This window comes from Lacerta agilis, chromosome 14 (genome assembly GCF_009819535.1).
Source record: "Lacerta agilis isolate rLacAgi1 chromosome 14, rLacAgi1.pri, whole genome shotgun sequence".
Classification (NCBI taxonomy): domain Eukaryota; kingdom Metazoa; phylum Chordata; class Lepidosauria; order Squamata; family Lacertidae; genus Lacerta; species Lacerta agilis.
In genome coordinates, this window is record NC_046325.1 from 4,971,403 (window position 1) to 4,992,514 (window position 21,112).

At 48.0% G+C, this 21,112-nt stretch overlaps 5 protein-coding genes across 7 annotated transcripts in view; 3 read left to right on the forward strand and 2 right to left on the reverse strand.

Annotated features, from left to right (window-relative positions):
- The window catches only part of PER1 (period circadian regulator 1), a 32,020-nt gene extending 29,256 nt beyond the window's left edge, over positions 1-2,764 (forward strand). For all 3 annotated transcript variants that reach the window (XM_033168890.1, XM_033168889.1, XM_033168891.1), the window contains exons 20-23: positions 270-447; positions 1,370-1,562; positions 1,987-2,137; positions 2,495-2,764. In XM_033168890.1, the coding sequence (XP_033024781.1) occupies positions 270-447; positions 1,370-1,562; positions 1,987-2,137; positions 2,495-2,737 (765 nt within the window). In that variant the 3' untranslated portion in view covers positions 2,738-2,764. The remainder of the gene's footprint in view (positions 1-269; positions 448-1,369; positions 1,563-1,986; positions 2,138-2,494) is intronic.
- Positions 2,765-11,045: 8,281 nt separating this feature from the next.
- Positions 11,046-11,890, forward strand: LOC117058497 (histone H1-like). The gene has a single exon (XM_033169685.1). It carries the CDS (start codon positions 11,082-11,084, stop codon positions 11,745-11,747), a length of 666 nt encoding a protein of 221 aa, XP_033025576.1. The 5' UTR covers positions 11,046-11,081; the 3' UTR covers positions 11,748-11,890.
- Positions 11,891-12,422: 532 nt separating this feature from the next.
- Positions 12,423-12,850, reverse strand: LOC117058499 (histone H3). Its single transcript, XM_033169688.1, has one exon. It carries the CDS (start codon positions 12,831-12,833, stop codon positions 12,423-12,425), a length of 411 nt encoding a protein of 136 aa, XP_033025579.1. The 5' UTR covers positions 12,834-12,850.
- A 355-nt stretch (positions 12,851-13,205) lies between these two features.
- Positions 13,206-16,309, forward strand: LOC117058879. Its single transcript, XM_033170292.1, has 3 exons — positions 13,206-13,538; positions 14,423-14,824; positions 15,989-16,309. The coding sequence occupies exons 1-3, from the start codon at positions 13,230-13,232 to the stop codon at positions 16,307-16,309; spliced, it is 1,032 nt and encodes a 343-aa protein (XP_033026183.1). The 5' UTR covers positions 13,206-13,229.
- LOC117058501 (histone H2A type 2-C-like) lies at positions 14,367-14,767 on the reverse strand. Its single transcript, XM_033169690.1, has one exon. It carries the CDS (start codon positions 14,765-14,767, stop codon positions 14,411-14,413), a length of 357 nt encoding a protein of 118 aa, XP_033025581.1. The 3' UTR covers positions 14,367-14,410.
- Positions 16,310-21,112: the final 4,803 nt, after the last annotated feature.

A 21,112-nucleotide genomic window follows, 5' to 3' on the forward strand; every position in this document is an offset into this window, starting at 1 on the left:
ACTGAGTTAAATGGATGAATGGGTGACTGGATGAGGCTTACATTTTGCTTACATTTTGAATTAGATATGTATGGGGGCACCAGCATATTTTAAGCGCTTAGGGCCTCTAAAAGTCTTAATCCGGCGTGCTGCGCTCTCTCTCACTCTCCTGTGGCAGCTAATGGAACAGTGAGGTTGGAAAGGGTGTGAGAGCTGTTGAGGAATGGACCTTCCTGCTTTGGGCCTCTGCCCTAACCCTCCTGCTCCCCTGCTTCTTCCGCCCCTTGCAGGCAGAAGCGCACGACTCCTCCAACAACGATGCGCTCTCCAGCTCCAGCGACCTCCTGGACCTGCTCCTGCAGGAGGATTCTCGCTCCGGCACGGGGTCGGCTGCCTCCGGGAGTGGCTCGGCCTCCGGCTCCATGGGATCCGGCTCCAACAGAGGCAGCACCTCTGCCAGCGGCACCAGTAAGTCTTACTCCCCTGGCGCGTGGTGTGGGGGTGATGGAGTGAGGCTTTCTCTGTGAACTGGCTCAGTATTGTCTCCACCAAGATTTACCAAATTGGGGTCTCCTGCTGTTGTTGGACTACAACTCCCATAATCTCTACCTAGTAAGACCAGTGGTCAGGGATGATGAGAATTGTAGTCCTGAAACAGCTGGCTTGGGAAACTGTCTACACACCTGGCAGTGGTGGGTGGCTCTGTAGGGTTTCAGGTGGGGTATTACCTGGAGATACCATTTAACCCAGGATCCCCTGTGCACCAGGCACATGCTCTGAAACTGAGCTACGCCACAAGCAGGGTGAGCACAGTGGCCTTTTCGCACTTGTGATCCCCAGAGACTGGTATTTGGAGGCCCGCTTGCCTCTGATCGTGGTAGTTTGTCCTCTCTCACTACCAACTTCCAGGAGGAATCAAAGGACACCCCTGTTTATCCATGCCAATTATATGCTGTTGGGAAGTCCTCAGCACAGGAACTTGCCTTATGCTGATTCTGAACGTTGGTCTGTCTAGCTGACTGTTGCTTCCACTGACCGGCAGCAGTGGCTGTCCAGGGTTTCAGGCAGGGAGTCTCTCCTAGCCCTGGAGATGCCAGGGGTTGAACTTGGGACATTTTGCAAGTAGAGCAGACACTGAGCGCCAGCCCTTCAGTGCTGGTGGATGGGACAAGCAGGGCTGTTGAGCTGCAGCTGTAAGGGAGCATGAAGGCAGCAGGTTCTCAAAGGAAGAAATGGTGCCCCCTCCACCTTGCACGGCGATATTCTTAGCATGTCCCAAATGTGAGGGTTTGAGAGCTCCCGAGTGGCACGGCAGCCCGATTGGTCACATGTGCTGACACTCCTTTTGGGGTTCCCGATTGTGTCTTGACCGGCTCCTCTTCTCTCCCAGCGAGCAGCAAGAGCAGTGGCACCAGCAAGTACTTCGGAAGCATCGACTCCTCCGAGAACGACCTGCGGGGCAAGAAGCGGGCGGAGGTGGAAGACAATGAACACTTCATCAAGTACGTCCTGCAGGACCCCATCTGGCTGCTGATGGCCAACACCGACGACAAGGTCATGATGACCTACCAGCTCCCGGCCAGGTGAGGAGGCTGAGATGCTCCCGTTTCCTATCTCGCCATGGAGGTTGCCAGGCTGCAGCTGCCTCTGGGGGGCATGTCCCTTCCAGGCCTTGTGCTGCTTGTTGTCTCTTGACCCAGAATCCCTTCACCCCAGCAGAGGAGGGTACTCGATGGGGCAGGGTTGTTGCAAGTGCCAATGAAAGAGAGCTGGCTTTTGTGTTTTGTTTTCATGGGTAGTTTAATACCCGAAGCAGTGGGAGGAGAGACTTAAAGCTTTGAGGGGAAGATTTTAGCTCGCTCTGTCTCTTAAAGAAAAAGAAAAGTCGCCGGGGCCACTTCCATTCATTCTGGCCTCATAGCCAGGAGGATTTTTGCTCCGTTTCCCTCCCGCTTGCTGCCCACTGTGCCTCTTTCCTGACCCATTTGTCCGCTTGCCCTCTGCCAGGGACCTGGAAACTGTACTGAAGGAGGACCGGGAAAAGTTGAAACATATGCAGAAGCGGCAGCCGCGGTTCACCGAGGAGCAGAAGAAGGAGCTGGCCGAAGTTCACTCCTGGGTCCAGAAGGGGAACTTGCCCAAAGCTATCAACATCACGGTAAGGAGTGTGACGGGCGGTGTGTCTGGAGTGAACAGAGAACAGCTCAGAAACCAGAACTGTGTCTGTGTGCCATTTAGCGAGCATGGATGCTTTTCTTTTGGCAGGAGAGTTCTCAAACTTTGTGTCTGCATCTAATGATGAGATTGAGTGGTACTGTTCCTACGGAAGCCTAGATTCCTCATATTTGTGTCTATAACGGTTGACGGCCTTGGCAACCCGTAAGGGAACGTCTGCTGGGCAGTGAGAACAAGTCCCTAGACTTTGCGTGTGAGATGAGGGGGCTCTCCTAGATCATTGAATGTTCACCAGCTGCTCACCATCTCCCCCCCCCCTCTTTGTCTCCTTCAACCCCAGGCTTGCATGGACTGTGGGAGCAACCCTTCCTCTAAAGTGGCTCCTCTCTATGACGTCGAGATTCAAGACATGGACTTGAACGGCATGTTGGAGCCCATGGAGGAGGGCAGCAGCGCGGGACAGGTTTGCCTGCCCTCCTTGCCCCCTGAAATGGCCATGGACGAAGAGGAGGCTGGGGCGGAGAGAGGACAGCAACAGCAGCCGCCAGCTCCAGCCGTGGAAGTGGTGCAGGACTCAGGCTAAGCTGGCAAGCCGCAGACTTCTCCCCCCCCCCCCAAATCAGGAGTTGCTCCTACTTGCCCTGAGCAGGGTGCTGCTGGGCAGCAGGGCTCAGAGGCAGGTGCTGGCTGCCTGTCCTTGCAGGATCTGCTGCTGCAGCCCCGCCTCCCTGGCAACAGGGAGAGGAAGCTCACATTGTGGGTGTTTTCGGGACCGTGGGATGGCTGCGTGGCCCACAGGAGAGGACGTTGCAGGACTGTGAGCCCAGGCCCCATCTGCTTCAGGTGTGGAAGCGCGGCCTGGCCTGGCCTGGCCTGCTTCCAGGGATATGAGATGTCCCTCTGGACCTTTATCCGCCAGACCAGCCGCCCCCAATCCTTGCTGCCTTACTAAGGATTTGGACATAGACAGACAGCCCATGACGTTGGGCGTGGGAGGGACCGGGTTTTTTATGTATTTATTTTTGCAGAATTGTCTGTTGTTGTTAAGTGTTTCTTTTTTTACTGATCTGCTGCTGTGCTCTTGAAGGGGCCTTCGTGCAGTACCGATGATAATAATAATAAAAAAAAATGAGAAAAGGAAAGAGAAAGAGGTTGGTGGAGAACTATCATTGACGCACACCCTGTGCCTGGTCTCCACATTCAGTTGCCTCCTTGCTGGGATCTGGCCAGAAAGGGGAGGTTTCTTCTGAATATCCTTCAAGAGCTCCCCTAAGCGAGAGCCCAGGGTGGAAGCAAGAGAAAGGGCCCTAAAATGTCACCACCATCTTCCCACTGCCGCCGCTGAACTGCCAACGCTCCTCTCCTGCTGGTGCCTCTGCCAAGGTCGGCTCCCATATCCGCACAGTGCAGTTTTGTCAGTTGGAAGAAATAAATTGGCCAAAGAGAGTTGCGCTACACATACACCCCAATCCCTTGTATCTCCTGATCTTTGGCAGCCTTGCCACCCAGCGGCTGTGAGTGAGTGAGGGGGGCGTGTTATTTCAGCTACATAAAAAACCCAAAGAGCACACCCCTTCTTTCTTGTGTGTCCAAAGAGACCCTGCATCTACCTGTGCAGAGCGTCCTCGTCCTGCCTCTCCTTCCTTCTCCACATCCTATTTATGGAACTATTTATATATCCTGCTCCTGTTTCCAGAGTAAGACGGGGAAGGTCCGGGGATTTTCTGTGGACTTTCCCATGGACAGGTGAGGAAATTGGACTCAACTAGCAAGCCATTTTGGGGTTGTGCCTCTGGATACTCAAACCAGCCTGTTTTGGGAGAGTTATTTGGAGCACAGGGACACTGACACTTGATTCTCCCCCCCCCCTCCCATGAGGCTGCATCAGGGGACAGTGTGTTCACTACTACTCATAACTTTGAGCACCCTGCCCATTTATTTTCTTGCTTTCAGTTCCTAATGTGCTTCAGCTGGCCTGTGTCACGCTGGCCATGTTGTGTTGCAGAGGCAGGGTGAGAGCCCTTAACAGAGCAGAGAAGTTCCACCTTTGGCACACGATTCCATGCTGCTGCTCTTTGCTCGCATCACTTGTCTGAAGCAAAAAAAAAGCAATTTTCAGTTTCCTTTCCTGCCTTTTTGAACCAGCCGATGAATTGAATGAATTGCACTTATGGCAAAGCCTTGCTAAGGCTTTCAGGTTTCCAAGGAGAGGAAGGGTCTCTCCCCCAAACTTAGTGCTTGGTGACAAAAACACCCTACTCTCTCTATTAATTGGAGGGCAGCAAGCCAAGCCAGCCTTAACAGGGACCCCGGCAAGAGTGTTGGGTTGTGCCTCTCCTGGACAATCCCACAGATGGGTAGGAATTGTCATTTGATTTTAATTGCTGCTAGTTACATGACAGGAGAATCTCTGTCTTCAATCACTCCCCCCTCCCATGCCCCTGTCCAGGAAACTACCCATGTATAAGACCAGGGTTTCCTCCCTAAAAATAATGTCAAAAATTTGGGGGCGTCTTATACACGGATACATCTCCCCCCATTTTCTTAAACTGAAGTCCCCCCAAATAGGGGGCATTTTATACATGGGTGCATCTTACAGATGGGAAAATACGGCAATTGGATTCTTGCTAGGGTAGCCAGAGTGACTTTTAAGTTGCAATCCTCTCTTTACATATCTAGGATTTAATCCTACTGAGCTCATTGGAGTTTATTTCTCAGTAGACGTGTGCTGTAAACCAAGCTATTATACCAACAAGTATTCCACACCAGCAGTCCTTTCAGAAATCCTCTAAAAAGACAATTATTCTCTCTGACACCTCAACCTTAATGAATGTTAACTGTGTTTTAGGATCACTCAGTGTGGAACTGGAAAAGTGATTGTCTTTGCCCCAAAGGGACCAACAAGAAGGCTCCTTTGTTGGCCTTGAAGAGCAAACCACCCAACCCCTTTCTGCTATTTGCCCAACAAGCGTTGGCTTTGCAGCTTCTGGGCTGTGTGGATCCCTGGAGGTGATCTGTGTGCTGGATTCCCAAAGACAGGGGTAACCCTTACGAGTCACCTGTGACCCCGAGTCAAAACAGCTTGCCAGAATCCACCTGCAATATCTCTTTGGTTGTAAAATCCTCCTGGTTCTGAGCATCTTTTGGACACCCGAAAGCAATTTGTGTGGTTCGTGATGGGTGAATGCTATGAGCCATTTTGCAGTAGGCAAGGACAGCCTTTTGCATTTCCAGAGAGCCAATGTCTGTAAATGCAACACACACAACCAAAAAGTGGCTGTTGTAGAAAACTAGCATTTTCTGGTGGAGCAGCAACTGAGCTCCCTAGCCCAGGTCCTTTGGTGTTGCTGAGCTTTTCAGAGGTTAGCAGAATGTGTCCTTTTGCTTTCCACAAAATCTGTTCAGCGTGAATAACTTGGTAAGACCAGGCGGATACCAGTTAGTGCCTTGCAAAGGGCTGGGTGTGGGCCTGTGACATCGACTGCATTGACCTTTGGCCATTTCATCCCTTGAGATGTGAACTTCTCCCTTTAAAGCTGCTCAGAATACAGAACTGTTTGGAAGTGCAATGATTATGGAAGTATTTTAATCACATTGCTTGTTCGAGGTTGCAGACATTTACTTGAACGACGAACACTTATTCACTGCTTGTATCTGATTTTCCCTTTTGCAAATCTCCCTCTGACCAAGCCAAAAGGAGGGAGCCTGAAAGTCTCGCAACTTTCCTTACTTAGAATTAACCATTTCCCCCACTACTCTGCCAGAGAGAAGAAACCTCTTTTGCTCAGTGCGTTTCTTTGTTGCATGGCCAATGGAAAACGCTCCTAAATCTGGGGACTCATAAGCTTTAATATTTACCTCCTTTTGTGGGGAGGGGGGATATTGGAGCATGCTGCTAAGAGAGTATTGATTTTAAAGCTTTCTCTGTTTTGGAATGGGATCTCCTTATTAATATTTCCTACTCTCTGGAGAACTGGGACAATTCTACTCCAGGGAGATTCTGGCTCTGCACTTTCAACACTATGAACTGTACATTATCAAAGGGGAGGGCATTTTGCACAGAGCTTTGACACGGGTGGGGACAGGGGCATAAAGTATTGGCCCCTCTGTCCCCTACTGTGATCCCCAAAGAACAACGGTGTATCTCTACTGTTGGTTTGCAGTGAAATATCTGTGAATCTTGAGTATGTACCCAAATAAAGGCAATTTTGTTTATTCACACAGTGTGTCCCAGGCATGTTTTGGAGAAGGGGATGTTTGCGTAACTGAGTGGTGGTGTAGAATGGGTGGGTGGATTGTCTCTCCCTGTGTTAAGATTATTTACTCACAAGGAGTGCCTCTGCTGACATCTGGAGAATTATCCCTTCTCTGCCGTTGGCCTGTGAATGTTAATACTAGCATTCCACATTTCCTATTGCTTTTCTCTTACCACTGTGATACTGAGAAAATAGAATGGGATTGGGAATTTGGGAACATAGTTTTGCAATACCTTACAACGTAGCAAAAGTCTCCACCCCCATCGTTCAGCCCGGATGCTGAGGTCCAGCTCCGAGGGCCTTCTGGCGGTTCCCTCCCTGTGAGAAGTGAAGCTATAGGAAACCAGGCAGAGGACCTTCTTGGTAGTGCCGCCTGCCCTGTGGAACGCCCTCCCACCAGATGTCAAGGAAATAAACAACTATCTGACTTTTAGAAGATATCTGAAGGCAGACCTGTTTAGGGAAGTTTTCAATGTTTGATGTTTTATCGCTTTTTAATATTCTGCTGGGAGCCACCCAGAGTGGCTGAGGAAACCCAGCCAGATGAGCGAGGTATAAATATTTTTAATAATAATAATAATAATAATAATAATAATAATAATAATAATTTATTTTGCCCTGCAGCCTTTTATTACCAAATCAGCCTTTAGGATTTCATATCTGGGGTTTTTGTGCAATAATTTGTAAAACTGGGCAGAGTTTGTCTGCCAGTGAGTAAGCTGGTTTGCAAAGGACAAGAGAACTATGCTTATCAATCGACCTGAGCTCTGCTTTTGGCCTAGTGATCAGGGTCTTCCTTTGCACATGCTCTGTCAGTATCCAGCTGATACCTGAGACCTGTTCCTAGATGATCTAAAACTATTGTTTTCCCGTAGAGCAGAAACCAACCTGTTGCTCTCTGGAAGAACATGAGAAGAGCCTACTGGATCAGGCCAGTGGCCCATCTAGTCCAGCATCCAACCAGATGCCTACGAGAAACCCGCAAGCAGGATTTGAGCCCAAGAGCCCTATCCTGTCCTGTAGTTTCCAGCAACTGGTGTTCAGAAGCATTGCTGCCTCTGACTATGAAGGCAGAGCATAGCCATTTTGACTAGCAGCCATCAATAGCCCTTGTGCCTCCAGGAATTTGTCTAATCCTCCAGATGTTTTGGACCACAGCTCCCATCCCATCATATGCTACTGCTGGCTGGGACTGATGGGACTTGTAGTCCAAAACTGTTTGGTAAAGGTTGCTGAACGGGTAGGGCAGAGCTTTCCAAACTCTTCATGTTGGTGAAAAACTTTTTAGACGTGCATCATTTCACGACACAGTAATTCGGTTTTACTAGCAAACCGGAGGTTAAACTACCGTTAACTCCTTTCCAGCCCCGGGAGGAACTCGGGGAGAGTTCTTCTGACACATTAATGCAGGGGTCAGCAAACTTTTTCAGCAGGGGGCCGGTACACTGTCCCTCAGACCTTGTGGGGGGCTGGCTATATATTTTTTGGGAAATGAATGAATTCCTATGCCCCACAAATGACCCAGAGATGCATTTTAAATAAAAGGACACATTCTACCCATGTAAAAACACGCTGATTCCTAGACCATACACGGGCCGGATTTAGAAGGCGATTGGGCCGGATCCGGCCCCAGGGCCTTAGTTTGCCTACCCATGCACTAACGATTCGCGACACACAGCTTGGAAAGCTCCAGAGTAAGAGGTGTGTGTGTGCATGTGCATGCAGCTGGGAACCGAGTAACAAAATCTGTTAGCTGGAGGAGGTAGGAATGCCTTTTCTGTCTCTACGTGAATCACATAATTAAAAAGGGCTTTCATTCCTGCCCTCCCATCTTCTCTTGAAGATAACAAAACCGTTAGTGTTAGCTGCATGCTTTTCTCACACATGTGGCTCAGAATCATAGACTGAAGAAACAACCTGGAACTTCATGGCAAAAGGACCCCCTACACCTTGAAGCCGAAGGTGCGTCTGTTTGTTGAGTCCATAATGCATGTGTTGCGATGGGTGGCTTTGCCGTAGAACAAGTGGAAAGTTTTCGATTTGATTTCTTAGTACAGTATATTGCTCCACAACAGCTTCAAGATCAGCACACCTGATCTTAAAACTTGTCTGGGGCAAGGGAGGGACTTTGGAAGTTCCAGCTTAAAATGCCCTACATTATTCCTTTTTTTAATACCCTTTATACCACTCCATTGTGGCATAAATGATCTCTCCGCCATCACACCCATTTTATCCTTACACCAGCCCTGTGAAGTGGGCCAGAGAGTCATTGGCCTAAGGTCATGCAGGGTGCATCAAGGCTGAGATTTGAAACTGCCTGTCCGTGGTCCTGGTCTGATGAGTAAAAAAAGAAACATACCATACAGGCAAAATGTATGTCTCTGAAGCATAGATATATGAAGATCGGGGAATAATACTCAATCCTTTTTGACCCAACGTGCTGAAGTGATGCTACAATTAATCAGGGGAAGCTCCAGAATGTTTCACATAACAGCTATTTTAAGAAGAGTTGCCAGACAACAAATTTGGACACAGTTGCAATATGGAGTGGTTTGCCTTCACACTTGTGAACATTCACTAGAAATAAGAATAACAACCTTTTGATGCTGTAGAATTTGAGGCTACAAAGAAATCAGAGGATCTATTTGAGAGGCACTAAGAGAAGAATAGGTGAATCATCCGGCAGACTTCTGTTCCATCACAATATTGTGTTAATAAAAAGCCATCCTAGAGTCCCAGGTGTATTTTGATGAACTTAGCTTTGCTCCTCTGAGAAGGTAATTTACCAAACCCAGTTCCAAAACCCTGTAGAAGGTAGATTAGGAACATCAAATAAATCAAAAATGTATGCAGGCAAAACTCTGTGGATTATAATGGGCATTCTTCTTATACTGCCCATTAAATAAGGACCCTAAAAGAGATTTATTTGTGATAGTACTACTCAGAAGTCTCTCTGGAATAACAGATCCTGTCAGGATTATTGATTTGCTAGCAGATGCTGATAAACTACATGATCTGTAAGGCAGCTTTCTTTGCTGGAAAAAGAGAGAGCAAGCTACCTTGCCAAGTCAATCACTCTGAATAGACTTTAGAAGCATCTTGTTAAGATTTTTTAAAAACAAGAAAACTTCAAAACTCATTTGTATTATGAATCTTGGATTTGTTTGCAAAATCCTAACTGGTCCCCCCCCTTTTGTTTTGTTTTTTTAAGCAAACAAAAGTGACTGAGAAGGAAATCTTACACACATTTACTGGGAGAAAGTCCCGATTCTGATTGAGTAAGATTCACTACTGAGTATACACGTATGAGCGGTGGATTTTCCACACATGCTAGTTAGGCAACATATTCCACAGGGATTTTTTGTGTGTGCTTCCTGTGACAGCAAACACACAAATGCATCCCGCGGCACCTTCAACAACTGATAGATTCATTGTGGCACCTGCCGTAGAGTCTTCTTCATCCGTTGTGTGAAGCTAATCTGTTCTTTCAGTTACTTGGTAAATTACTGCAGTCCAGGGCTGCCGCAGCTGCTCTAGACTTGCACACTTCTGAACTTGGCACAGAAGTATCACACAGGCACTGCGCTACTTGCGCTCCATGGCCCGATTACAATATTTGCGTATACAGGTCTGCTGAGAGTCATGCCACAGCACAAATCGTTTTAAGTTTTTTAAGTTGCTAAAAGACTCTGTTTTGTATAGCCAATACTGTATAGGATAAACACACAAGTAGAGTTTACCGGTAATTACAAGCAACTCCCAATGGATTGCATTTAGGAGAAGCTCTACCCCTCGCCTACTCCCCAAAAGAGACCCCTGTGTTGAACTTTTGGCGACATCTAGATTTATTTGCTTAAATTAATTTGAAGACAGAAGTGATGAGCTCCATAGCCTGACATCCTCAGACCTCTTTGCCTAGGGAGCATCAAAGAGAGACAAATGCGGATGACTTTCAGAAAGGTGTTAAATAAGCCCCATTTTTTAAAACAAACCCAAGTGCAATTTTTTTTTACTCATCCGTCGAAACCGGCCCTCTTCCAATAATCCCAATTCCTTTCCATCATTCTGTCGCCCATTTTCTGGGGCCGGCATTGCAATCATGCCTTATAGCAATTTAACCCGAAGCTCGTTGTCAGATGTGTTACTTGACTCGATGAAAGAAGCGGCTGCCGCGAAGTTCCCGGCCGAAAAGCCTTCCTTTCTTCACCGCCCAGGTGCAGACCCCCCGGGCTACCTTATGCCGGACCTCCCGCGCCCTCTTATTAAAAGCAGCATTTGCTATTTTCGTCGAAAAGCAAAAGTTTGCAAATTTTCAGGCCGGGAGAGCAAGCAGAGGCTGAGTTCCCGGCTCTTTTCCGGAGGAGCCCTGCCACCCCGGAGCGTGAAAACCAGGTCCCCGAAAGCCCGCATCCTCCCCATCGATCCAGCCTGGAACGGGGGGGATCTGCGGACGGGACTCGGAGTAATCGACTCTTTTGTGCGGGTTAAGAAACACAAAAGTTGCCCGGACCAGGAGCCCAGGTCTGGCTGTCAAAGCGCCGTGCTCGGAACGCACCAATCAGGGCGCAGCTCCTCCCCTATAAATAAGAGGCAGCGCCGCCGCCGCGTCCATTCAGCTTCTGCTTTGGTGACTCGACGGTTTGTTAAGGGGCGGCATATTTTCGGATCAGGATGACTGAAGAGGTTCCCGCCGCGCCCGTCGCCGCGCCGCCGGCTGTCAAGGCTCCCGCCAAGAAGGCCAAGAAGGCGGCAGCCGCCGTCCCGAAATCCCGCAAAGCGTCGGGCCCCAGCGTGACGGAGCTGCTGACCCAGGCCGTGACGGCATCCAAGGAGCGCGGCGGCGTGTCCCTGGCCGCGCTGAAGAAGTCGCTGGCGGCCGCCGGCTACGACGTGGAGAGGAACAACAGCCGCATCAAGCTGGGCTTGAAGAGCCTGGTGACCCGAGGGATCCTGCTGCAGACCAAGGGCACGGGCGCCTCTGGCTCCTTCAAGCTCAACAAGAAGCAGGCGGACAACAAGGACAAAGCGCCCAAGAAGAAGCCGGCGGCGGCGGCCGCGAAAAGCAAAAAGCCCGCGGCCAAGAAGCCCGCCAGCGCCGCCAAGAAGGTGAAGAAGGCAGCCGCCACCAAGAAGGGCGTCAAGAAGCCGGCCAAGAAGCCCGCGGCAGGAGCCAGGAAGGCCGCCAAGAGCCCCAAGAAGCCCAAGGCGGCGGCGGCCAAAACCAAGAAGGCCGCCAAGAGCCCCGCGAAGGCGAAGGCAGCCAAGCCCAAAGCGAAGCCCAAGACCCCCAAGGCGAAAGTCGCCAAGCCCAAGAAGGCGGCGCCCAAAAAGAAGTAGGAAGGACCTGCTCGGCTTGCGCGAGAGGCAGCAGCGCTCCTCGTTAACCCCAAAGGCTCTTTTAAGAGCCACCCACAAATTCAAAGAAAGTGCTGAATTTCCCTTGTCATGTGAGGTACTTCGATCATGTGATGCAAGTGCCGCAGTTCGTAGAATCGTAGTTTTAGTCCACCCCCCTTGCACAGTCCCCATCCAATTCGAAACTACCGGACCCCGCTGAGCAAATGTGCCAGTGGTAAACGTTATTGCTGCAATTCTAGGTGCTAATTCATCCCCCGGCTCTTATGCATGCCCAGCCACTTGACATTATTAGTATTTTTGCAACTTTGTTTTACGGAGGGCGGGGAGAGATAACCGCGTGGCAATGGGTGGGGAGAATGGTTGCTGCCTTTGCTTTACGTTACCCTAGGGCCTGCTAAAACGGGGGTAGTCACCGTGTGGCTTAGTCGGTGAAGGAGGGTACAAATCGAAGGGGCAAGATCCTCCTTGTGGTGACGCCTGTAAACTGCACCGAAGTAGCACGCTTCCGTGTCCACTAACAATCCCAGCAACTGGTACTTAATGTGTAATAGCAAACAACTTGATATTTTACGTAATTACCAGCTTTTTAAGATTATGTGGTGGCTCTTAAAAGAGCCTTTGGGTTTTTGAACGTAGGAGACACCACTTTTTCTTTTAAGCCCTTTCTCCGCGGATGCGGCGAGCCAGCTGGATGTCTTTGGGCATGATGGTGACCCGCTTGGCGTGGATGGCGCACAGGTTAGTATCTTCGAAAAGGCCTACCAGGTAAGCCTCGCTGGCCTCCTGCAGGGCCATCACCGCCGAGCTCTGGAAACGCAGGTCAGTCTTGAAATCCTGCGCGATTTCACGCACCAGGCGCTGGAAGGGCAGCTTGCGGATCAGTAGCTCGGTGGACTTCTGGTAGCGACGGATCTCTCTCAAAGCGACAGTCCCAGGGCGGTAGCGGTGAGGCTTCTTCACTCCGCCGGTGGCAGGGGCGCTCTTCCGGGCGGCTTTGGTCGCCAGCTGCTTGCGAGGCGCCTTCCCGCCGGTGGACTTGCGAGCGGTCTGCTTGGTACGAGCCATTGCAAGCGAAGCAAAGAACTATCCTCGACAAATGAAACAAAGAGTCCCGTTGCTGGGTATTTATAGACCGCTCTCGCAGTCTTGATTGGCTGAAGACTGAGCATTGTCCGTTAGAAGGTTTGAATTTCCTGGGCTGAACAGCAATTGGCTAGACAAGATCACGCAACAGGGCAATGTGGGGCGGGGCTACAGCCTGCTTCCCCCCCCATAACTCTCATTGGGCAGCTGCAAACGGAGTGCATTTGATTGGACGAAATTGAGACAGAGTTCTGCAACGCACAAAAGTATGCCTAAGTTTTCATTCTGGTCGGACATTCCTTTATATAAGAGGAGGGAGCGCTTCTCTATGTTGGTTTTTTGTTTCTTGTTTCGTTTTACGAAGGTTGCTTGGTCAGCATGTCTGGTCGTGGGAAAGGCGGGAAAGGTTTGGGCAAGGGAGGCGCCAAGAGGCATCGCAAGGTGCTTCGTGACAACATCCAGGGCATCGCGAAGCCTGCAATCCGCCGCCTTGCTCGCCGTGGCGGAGTCAAGCGCATCTCGGGCTTGATCTACGAGGAGACCCGCGGCGTGCTGAAGGTTTTTCTGGAGAATGTCATCCGCGACGCCGTGACTTACACTGAGCATGCCAAGAGGAAGACTGTGACAGCCATGGATGTCGTGTACGCTCTGAAGCGCCAGGGTCGTACTCTGTACGGCTTTGGTGGCTAATTCTAGACACCAAGGTTGCATCTTACAAGCCAAAGGCCCTTTTAAGGGCCGCCTACCTTTTCATGAAAAGAGTTGCATACTTTCCCTTATTTTCTCTGTTAAGGATATATTTAATCCAAAGCTTTTCAGTCTTTCTCAACCTCTGGTCCCTAGATGTTTTTGGCCTACAACTCGCATCATTCCCGACCACTGGTCCTACCTAAGGTTGGTGGAAGTTGTAGGCCAAAAACATTGGTTGAGAAAGGTTTAGACTGGTTTTCAAACTACCTGTAACCTGGGCCACAATATATTTACCTTTTTATAATTTAGAAATATTGGAGGGAAATTACATATTCCAGAAATATCTTTTGTGTGGTGTATACTATATATACTACGCTGAAATGTTTATAAATTTTTCTACGTTTCTCCTATCTTCCCTGCTACATTGCCATTCTCTTGCCATACTAAACGTAACACCCTTTGAGAACTGCCTTACAATAGCATTAAACATTGGCGCGTACATGTGTTATTTGGGCGAGGTGTGGAGAACCACCTTGAGATCCTTGGAAGGTAAAATAATGGGAACAGGAAGGCAGACCAAGCGCACGGGCTTAGCCAGAATTTTTGTTTGGTGGGCAGGCAGGCTTTTGTCAAGCACTTTTTATGGAGGGGGGGCCAGTGTCCCCCCACACCGGCTATGCCCATGACCGAGTGTAGTGGTGATAAATTTACAGTACTGTATAGGGTTCTCAGAAATTCAGTCTGAAACTTTCAGCAATATAAACTCAGCTCTCTTATGACAGAGTGGATGGCTCTGAAAAGAGCCTTTTGGAGTCCAGACGCCGCGGTCTGATTGTTACTGGGCCTTTACTTTGTGGCTCTCACGTTTTCTACGGCAGTAGTACCGCCTGGATGTTGGGCAGGACGCCGCCCTGGGAGATGGTGGCTTTGGCCAGCAGGTTGTTCAGCTCCTGGTCGTTGCGGACGGCCAGCTGCAGGTGCCGAGGGACGATGCGCGCCTTCTTGTTGTCCCGCGCCGCGTTGCCGGCCAGCTCCAGGATCTCGGCGGTCAGGTACTCCAGCACCGCCGCCGTGTAGACAGGGGCTTCGGCTCCCACGCGCGCCGCGTAGTGCCCTTTGCGGAGCAGGCGGTGCACTCGACCCACAGGGAACTGCAAGCCGGCCCTGGACGAGCGAGACTTCGCCTTTCCCTTGGCTTTGCCGCCCTGGTTTCCACGGCCAGACATCGTACAGCAAAATCCACAAAGAACTACAACGAAGAGCAGAATGAGAAACACAATCTTGCAAGCCGCCTATTTATTTACTCCCGATGGATTCTTTCTGTCAAATCTGATTGGATGAAAGAGAGATAGGACGTACTTAGCACCCAATGAGAATGTATTTTCTTGCAACCAACCAGAAAGTTACATTTAAATTACTCAATATGCTTGCGCGAGCCAATAGAAATGTCACATGGGACGAGTTTATATTTGCATGTTCCACTTTCAAAAAAAAAAGAGGGGGTTACGTCATTGCTCTTCCGTCTGAGAAATAAAGAAGGGTGATCATATTAGATCGTGTTAAAAAAACGAAAAGGAATACCTTTGACTGGTGTTTTTTCTTAACGCGACAAACTATGACCAGTACTTACATTCAGAGCACAATATAAAATTAAAATCAAACAAGCAAACTACATTCTCTTTTGTCTCTGCACGCGTGTAAATACGGTATTGGGAAATGCATGTGTCCTTGTACTACTGCCACAGGAGCGAAAGCTAATAGCGTAAAAGGAGACCAGAACGTCCTTCATCGAGGTAGCACCCAATGCCTTATTTTTTAAATGTAGACTCGGGCTGATCGTTATCCTCATTTAATTGTGGGCTAAGGGAGTGGTTTACAAGAACCATGCAATGAAATACGTTAGATGGATCAGATGACCTTCCACCTCTACAATTTTATAATTCCAATGCGACATAAACCTCTGAAATTTATATTATACCAGTATGCTTTTTTAATTCCTGCTCCTCACAATTTTGCAAATGTTAGGATAAGAGTTTTCAGGTTCTGTTTTACTCTTTTCCCCACCTCTACGCTACTGTTTTGTTTTTCCATTTTGTTCTGCACCATTTCCAGGTTACGGTACTGTACTTACTATCACCGGATAGAATCATAATTTTGTAAATCATGAAACATGTCTAAAACTCTCCTGGCTGCACTATCCTCCCCAAATCAAAGGCACATATCTGTTTGAGGAGATAGTTCGGTTTTGATTGGAGAGTTTAAAATGACCAGAAGCTGATTGGTGGAAAATATAGCCTATAGCGTTATGGAGTTTGGAAAGTGGGCGCGGCTCAGTCAAAGGCTAACGTGTGCTCTTTCAGTCTTCCCTCTGGTCGGACTATGCTGTATAAAAGAAGCAGCTACGCAAGTCTTCTCTTACTTCATTCTTCAAGCGTAGGTACTGTTAACTTGTTACCATGTCTGGTCGTGGAAAAGGCGGGAAAGGTTTGGGCAAGGGAGGCGCCAAAAGGCATCGCAAAGTGCTTCGTGACAACATCCAGGGCATCACGAAGCCTGCAATCCGCCGCCTTGCTCGCCGTGGCGGAGTCAAGCGCATCTCGGGCTTGATCTACGAGGAGACCCGCGGTGTGCTGAAGGTTTTTCTGGAGAATGTCATCCGCGACGCCGTGACTTACACTGAGCATGCCAAGAGGAAGACTGTAACAGCCATGGATGTTGTGTACGCTCTGAAGCGCCAGGGCCGCACTCTGTATGGCTTCGGTGGCTAATCGAGATATCGAGGCTGTATATTACAAACGAGCTCAAAGGCCCTTTTAAGGGCCGCCCACCTTTTCATGAAAAAAGCTGACACAGTTCGGTTTGCTAAAACCTTTTTTTGTTTAAGTAACCTTGTTTGTCTGAACTTTATGAGAGCCACTTTGGGAAGCGCAACATCGCGTCTAAACGCGTGGGTTTGTACCAGACGTGCCCAGTAATGAGGTGACGTGATTTAAATAAATGCTGGGGAGTCGTGTTGGTATATGCAGTGGAGGCAACTGAGGATAATTGTTATTAATAGCAGCATCAATACTGATAGGTAGACATTGGAAACTTAGAAAAATGGTGATCTGGTAGAGAACTCTTAACCTAAAAACGGGCTAGGAGGGCAAAAATACCGAGACTACAAGACAAACTGTCCGAAATATGACTGCGTTGCCTTCACTATTCCAAAATCGGCTTTTTTGGGTGAGTCATCTCCATGCAGCTTATTGTCCGGGGTTTACCTTCCTCTGCTATTAACGTCCCACCCCGCTCCAAAGCTGCATTGCGGCAGGCAGCTCGTGTTTCCAGATCTCCTAGCTTTACTTCGCAACGTTGCCGGTGAAAAGAAACCCCTTGCTACACGTTTAACGCGCTGTCGGGTGCAAGAACGTGCATTACTGAATGGCAGCCTTGGAAGCGCAGCAAACTCTTTCAGGAAACTGGGTGGTTCAGAAAAGAGCCTGCGGGGGGGTAGGGGGGTTTCGCTGAACAAAGAAAAACGTGAGGTGCTTGTAGCCAAATCTTGCTTTCTACATACTAACCTTTAGCTTCCGAGAGAGGGCGCTGACTGGATGAGAATGGAACTCGCTCACCAATGAAGACGTGCTTTTATCGCCCTAGCCAATCAGAATGATGATTCCGGAAATAACCAATAAGGTTCTCCCCCCCCCCAAAAAAAAACTCTATGGAGGTTTTTAAGCAGAAGTTGGATGACCGTATGTCATGAATGATCTAGCTGAGATTCCAGCATTGCAGGGGGTCAGACTAGATGACCCTCGGGGACTCCTTCCAACTCCACGATTCTGTGATTCTATGAAATGGCTAGCTTAGCTCCTGGAAACAGAATAATGAAGGCAGCCATTCCAGAACTGGGAAAACTGAAGAGCAGAGCTAACTTGATTGGCTCTGCAGCAGACAGGCAAGCTGCATCAGGCCTCGTCTCCCTCAAATGTCATTAAGGGGCAGCCATTTCATCAAGAGACCTCAGTGGCAGAGATAGGAAGCAGAGATCATTACATCCACTTAGCCTAAGGCCCCAGCTACTGCCTCCAAACTATTCCTTCTGGTCAGGAGGATTTTGGCCATCGCATGGGAGAAGAGAGTCTCAAAGATATGCTCTCCCAAGCCCACATTCCCAGCATGTTCGCACTCCTGTCTCAGCAACTTTTATTTATTTTATTTTCAGTTTGGTGGCTCAGCGACTTCTATGCTGGCTTGGTGATGTCCACAGAACTGAAGAGGGCAGGATCCCCCCAAATATGTGGGGAGCTGGCTTCAGGCACCAGGTCCAATGGCAGACCAACTCTGCATTACAAAGATGTCTGCAAGGTTGACATGAAGGTTGGCAATATCAACCCCACCGTGTGGGAATCCCTTGCAGACAACCACTGGGTCTGAAGATAGTCTTGCTGTGCATCCATAGCAGCGACCAGAGAAGGAATGACCGCTGGGAGGAGTGCGGAGAAAAGAAATGCTGTTGCGGATCTGCAGCAGCAAAACTGGATGCCTTCATCTGCCCCAGCAGCAACAAAACATGTCTCTCCCGTATTGTCCCTACAGCCACAGCAGGCCCTGCAACCTCCCAACAATTTGATTTCACCACCAAATACTGTGCTCCTCCATTGTCTCCCAAGACAGACGGCTGCCACAACTGTCTAGAAATTCATGCCTGAGTTTAGAGTTATTCGCCTCTTCCCTCCTGGTCCCCTTTCCCCTTGTATGTTGTATTTTTTAAAATAATAATTGGTCTGTTTGTTTATTTATTAGAATGTAAGCATGCAGGTAGCCAATCTTGTTTTGATTCATATAAGCTAGTCTGAGGCTTTTTTTGGCTGAAGAGTGGGGGACAAATGCTCTGAATAAGTAAATAAATAAAGACGACCCATTTCAAATCCTCACATTTATTTTTTAACTCCATTTTTGCCTCCCCCTCCACCCCAAGCCCCCCCCCCATGGTCGTTAAGCAACAGCTGCCCAAAGCCTATAGGGGATAGTGTTTAATCCTGTATTTAAATTAGGTGTAATTCAAAGGAAGTCTGTCCCTTGTTCAGAAAAAGTAACCTCCTGTGTTATAGCCACAACCACCCCCCATTCCCACCACAAAATATTGTGGAAAGTTTGGCTGAAACAGAAGCGACCGCAAGAGCCCTACAATGTAGTTTACCTTAAGTTTGAAACAGATATACACAGTTATAAACACAAAAAATCCAGCATTTGCTACATTAGCTGAGAAGGTAGGTTTGCTTTTGGCCTCTAGAGGCCACTGGAGACTACAGTGAAGCCAGGAGCAAATTTTCCAAGCAAGCTGCTGCAAGAGCACCTGGAAAATGTATTGTGTGTCCCCCCCCCTTCTAAAAGTCTGACATTCCTTCCTTGTAAATTTAAAGCAAAGAGAAATAGCACCAGGTTCCTTCTATAAGTGCTTAGCCAAATATATTACGATTAGCTACATGTCTCAAACTAAAAGAGGGAAAACTGATCCCCGATTAACAATTTAAAAACAGGTAGGTAGCCGTGTTGGTCTGCCATAGTCAAAACAAAATAAAAAAAATCTTTCCAGTAGCACCTTAGAGACCAACTAAGAACAAACTTAGTTGGTCTCTAAGGTGCTACTGGAAATAATTTTTTATTTTGTTTTGACAATTTAAAAAGATGAGAATAAGAAGATTCAATTAGCTTTATAATAAGTCTATATACACAAAATCTAACGGCTGTGATGGCCCAAAACATTGAGAGCACTCTTTGGTATTTCTGGATAACATTTTTGATCCGTGAAGTGCAACCAACAAATCTTACAGGTACAATCATCAGCATTCAGGAAATTACCTGTCCAACCAATTTAGCTTTATGGAATGACTGCTTAAGTATCATTCTAGTCTAGTATCTGAATAAGTGTGCATGCACATGAAAGCTCATACCCAAGACCAAACTTAGTCAGTCTCTAAGGTGCTACTGGAAGGATTTTTATTTTATTTTTTATTTTGTTTTGACTATGGCAGACCAACACGGCTACCTACCTGTAACAGATTCTAGTCTAGGACATCCTCTTTCCTGGCATTGGTCCCTCAATTGGATGTAAAAATATTTCAATCTGCTTCCATTTTGAGCAGGAGTGTGTGAACCTGGACTTAACTCTGTAGAACACAAATATCTGAAGAAGTGTATGCATGCACACGAAAGCTCATACCAAGAACAAACTTAGTTGGTCTCTAAGGTGCTACTGGAAGAAAAAAAAATTATTTTGTTTTCACAAATATAAAGATGGACATGGATATGACATGAGATTTTCTGCCCTGAACCTGGCTTGACCTTGGTACAAGCCTGATACCAGCCTTATCTCAAATCCCCAATGCCTTCTGGACACATATTGAGATGAGGCTATCAATATTAGCCTCTGTGGGACAATTTAAGACAGAGAACAAAGAAAGATATGACCAGGTTCAGTTAATGGGCTCGCCATCGGTGTCTATGATCCTTTTGTTAAGCAAACAGGATGGCCACTTTTTAGTCATTTCCTCACTAGGATGAGCAAAGTGAAAAATGGGGCAGGACTTGCTCCTTTCAAAGTCCCTCCTTCCCCTATTAGGAGGCATTTGCTAAATATTTATTTTAAAAACCCAGATTCCCAGAAGGCAGATGCCTCAACAGAACTTCTCCAGCTCTCTCCAGGACATTTCTACCTTGCTATTTAGTGTGGGGTTTTGTGGCAAAAATTGCCAAGCTCCCTGTTTCAAAATGGTCAGGTATTTCTTTTACTCCTTAGATCAGGAGTCAGTAAACTTTTTCCAGCAGGGGGCTGGTCCACTGTCCCTCAGACCTTGTGGAAAGCCGGACTATATTTTTTGGGGAGTGGGGTGGGGTGGGGGGAATGAAGGAATTCCTATGCCCCACAAATAACCCAGAGATGCATTTTACATAAAAGCACACATGCTACTCATGTAAAAACACAAGTCAGGCTTCACAAATAACCCAGAGATGCATTTTAAATAAAACGACACATTCTACTCATGTAAAAACACGCTGATTCCTAGACTGTCCATGGGCCAGAATTAGAAGGCGATTGGGCTGGATCCAGACCCCAGGCCTTAGTTTGCCTACCCATGCCTTAGATCAAGATGTGTATGTATTGTGTGGGTTGCGCTGCCTGCTTGCATCATGTACTTTTGCTGTCTGATAATTGGAATTTTGCTTCTGTGATTTTCCCCCCTGCCACTTTTGTTTCATACAAGAAGCCCAGCTTTCTTTATTCCTTTGGTGTGAGAACTTATTGTGGGCATAACGTTAAAGCTAAACACACATATTCATAAAAAGCACATGTCTTAACTCCAGTAAAATACCGAGAACTTCTCGGTGGCGTGTGCATGAATGCACATGAGTGCTTGCACACACTTGTGGGTGAGTGACACAGACTGTAACACCATTTCTGAGCGTTTGGATGCATGTATGGTTTCTTCTTAAATTCCCAGCATGATAAGTGTCGTATTGTACCAAAACAACAACAACAACACACCTGTAAGTTTTCTGTAGGGAGCGGCCTTCAGATTCCTTTC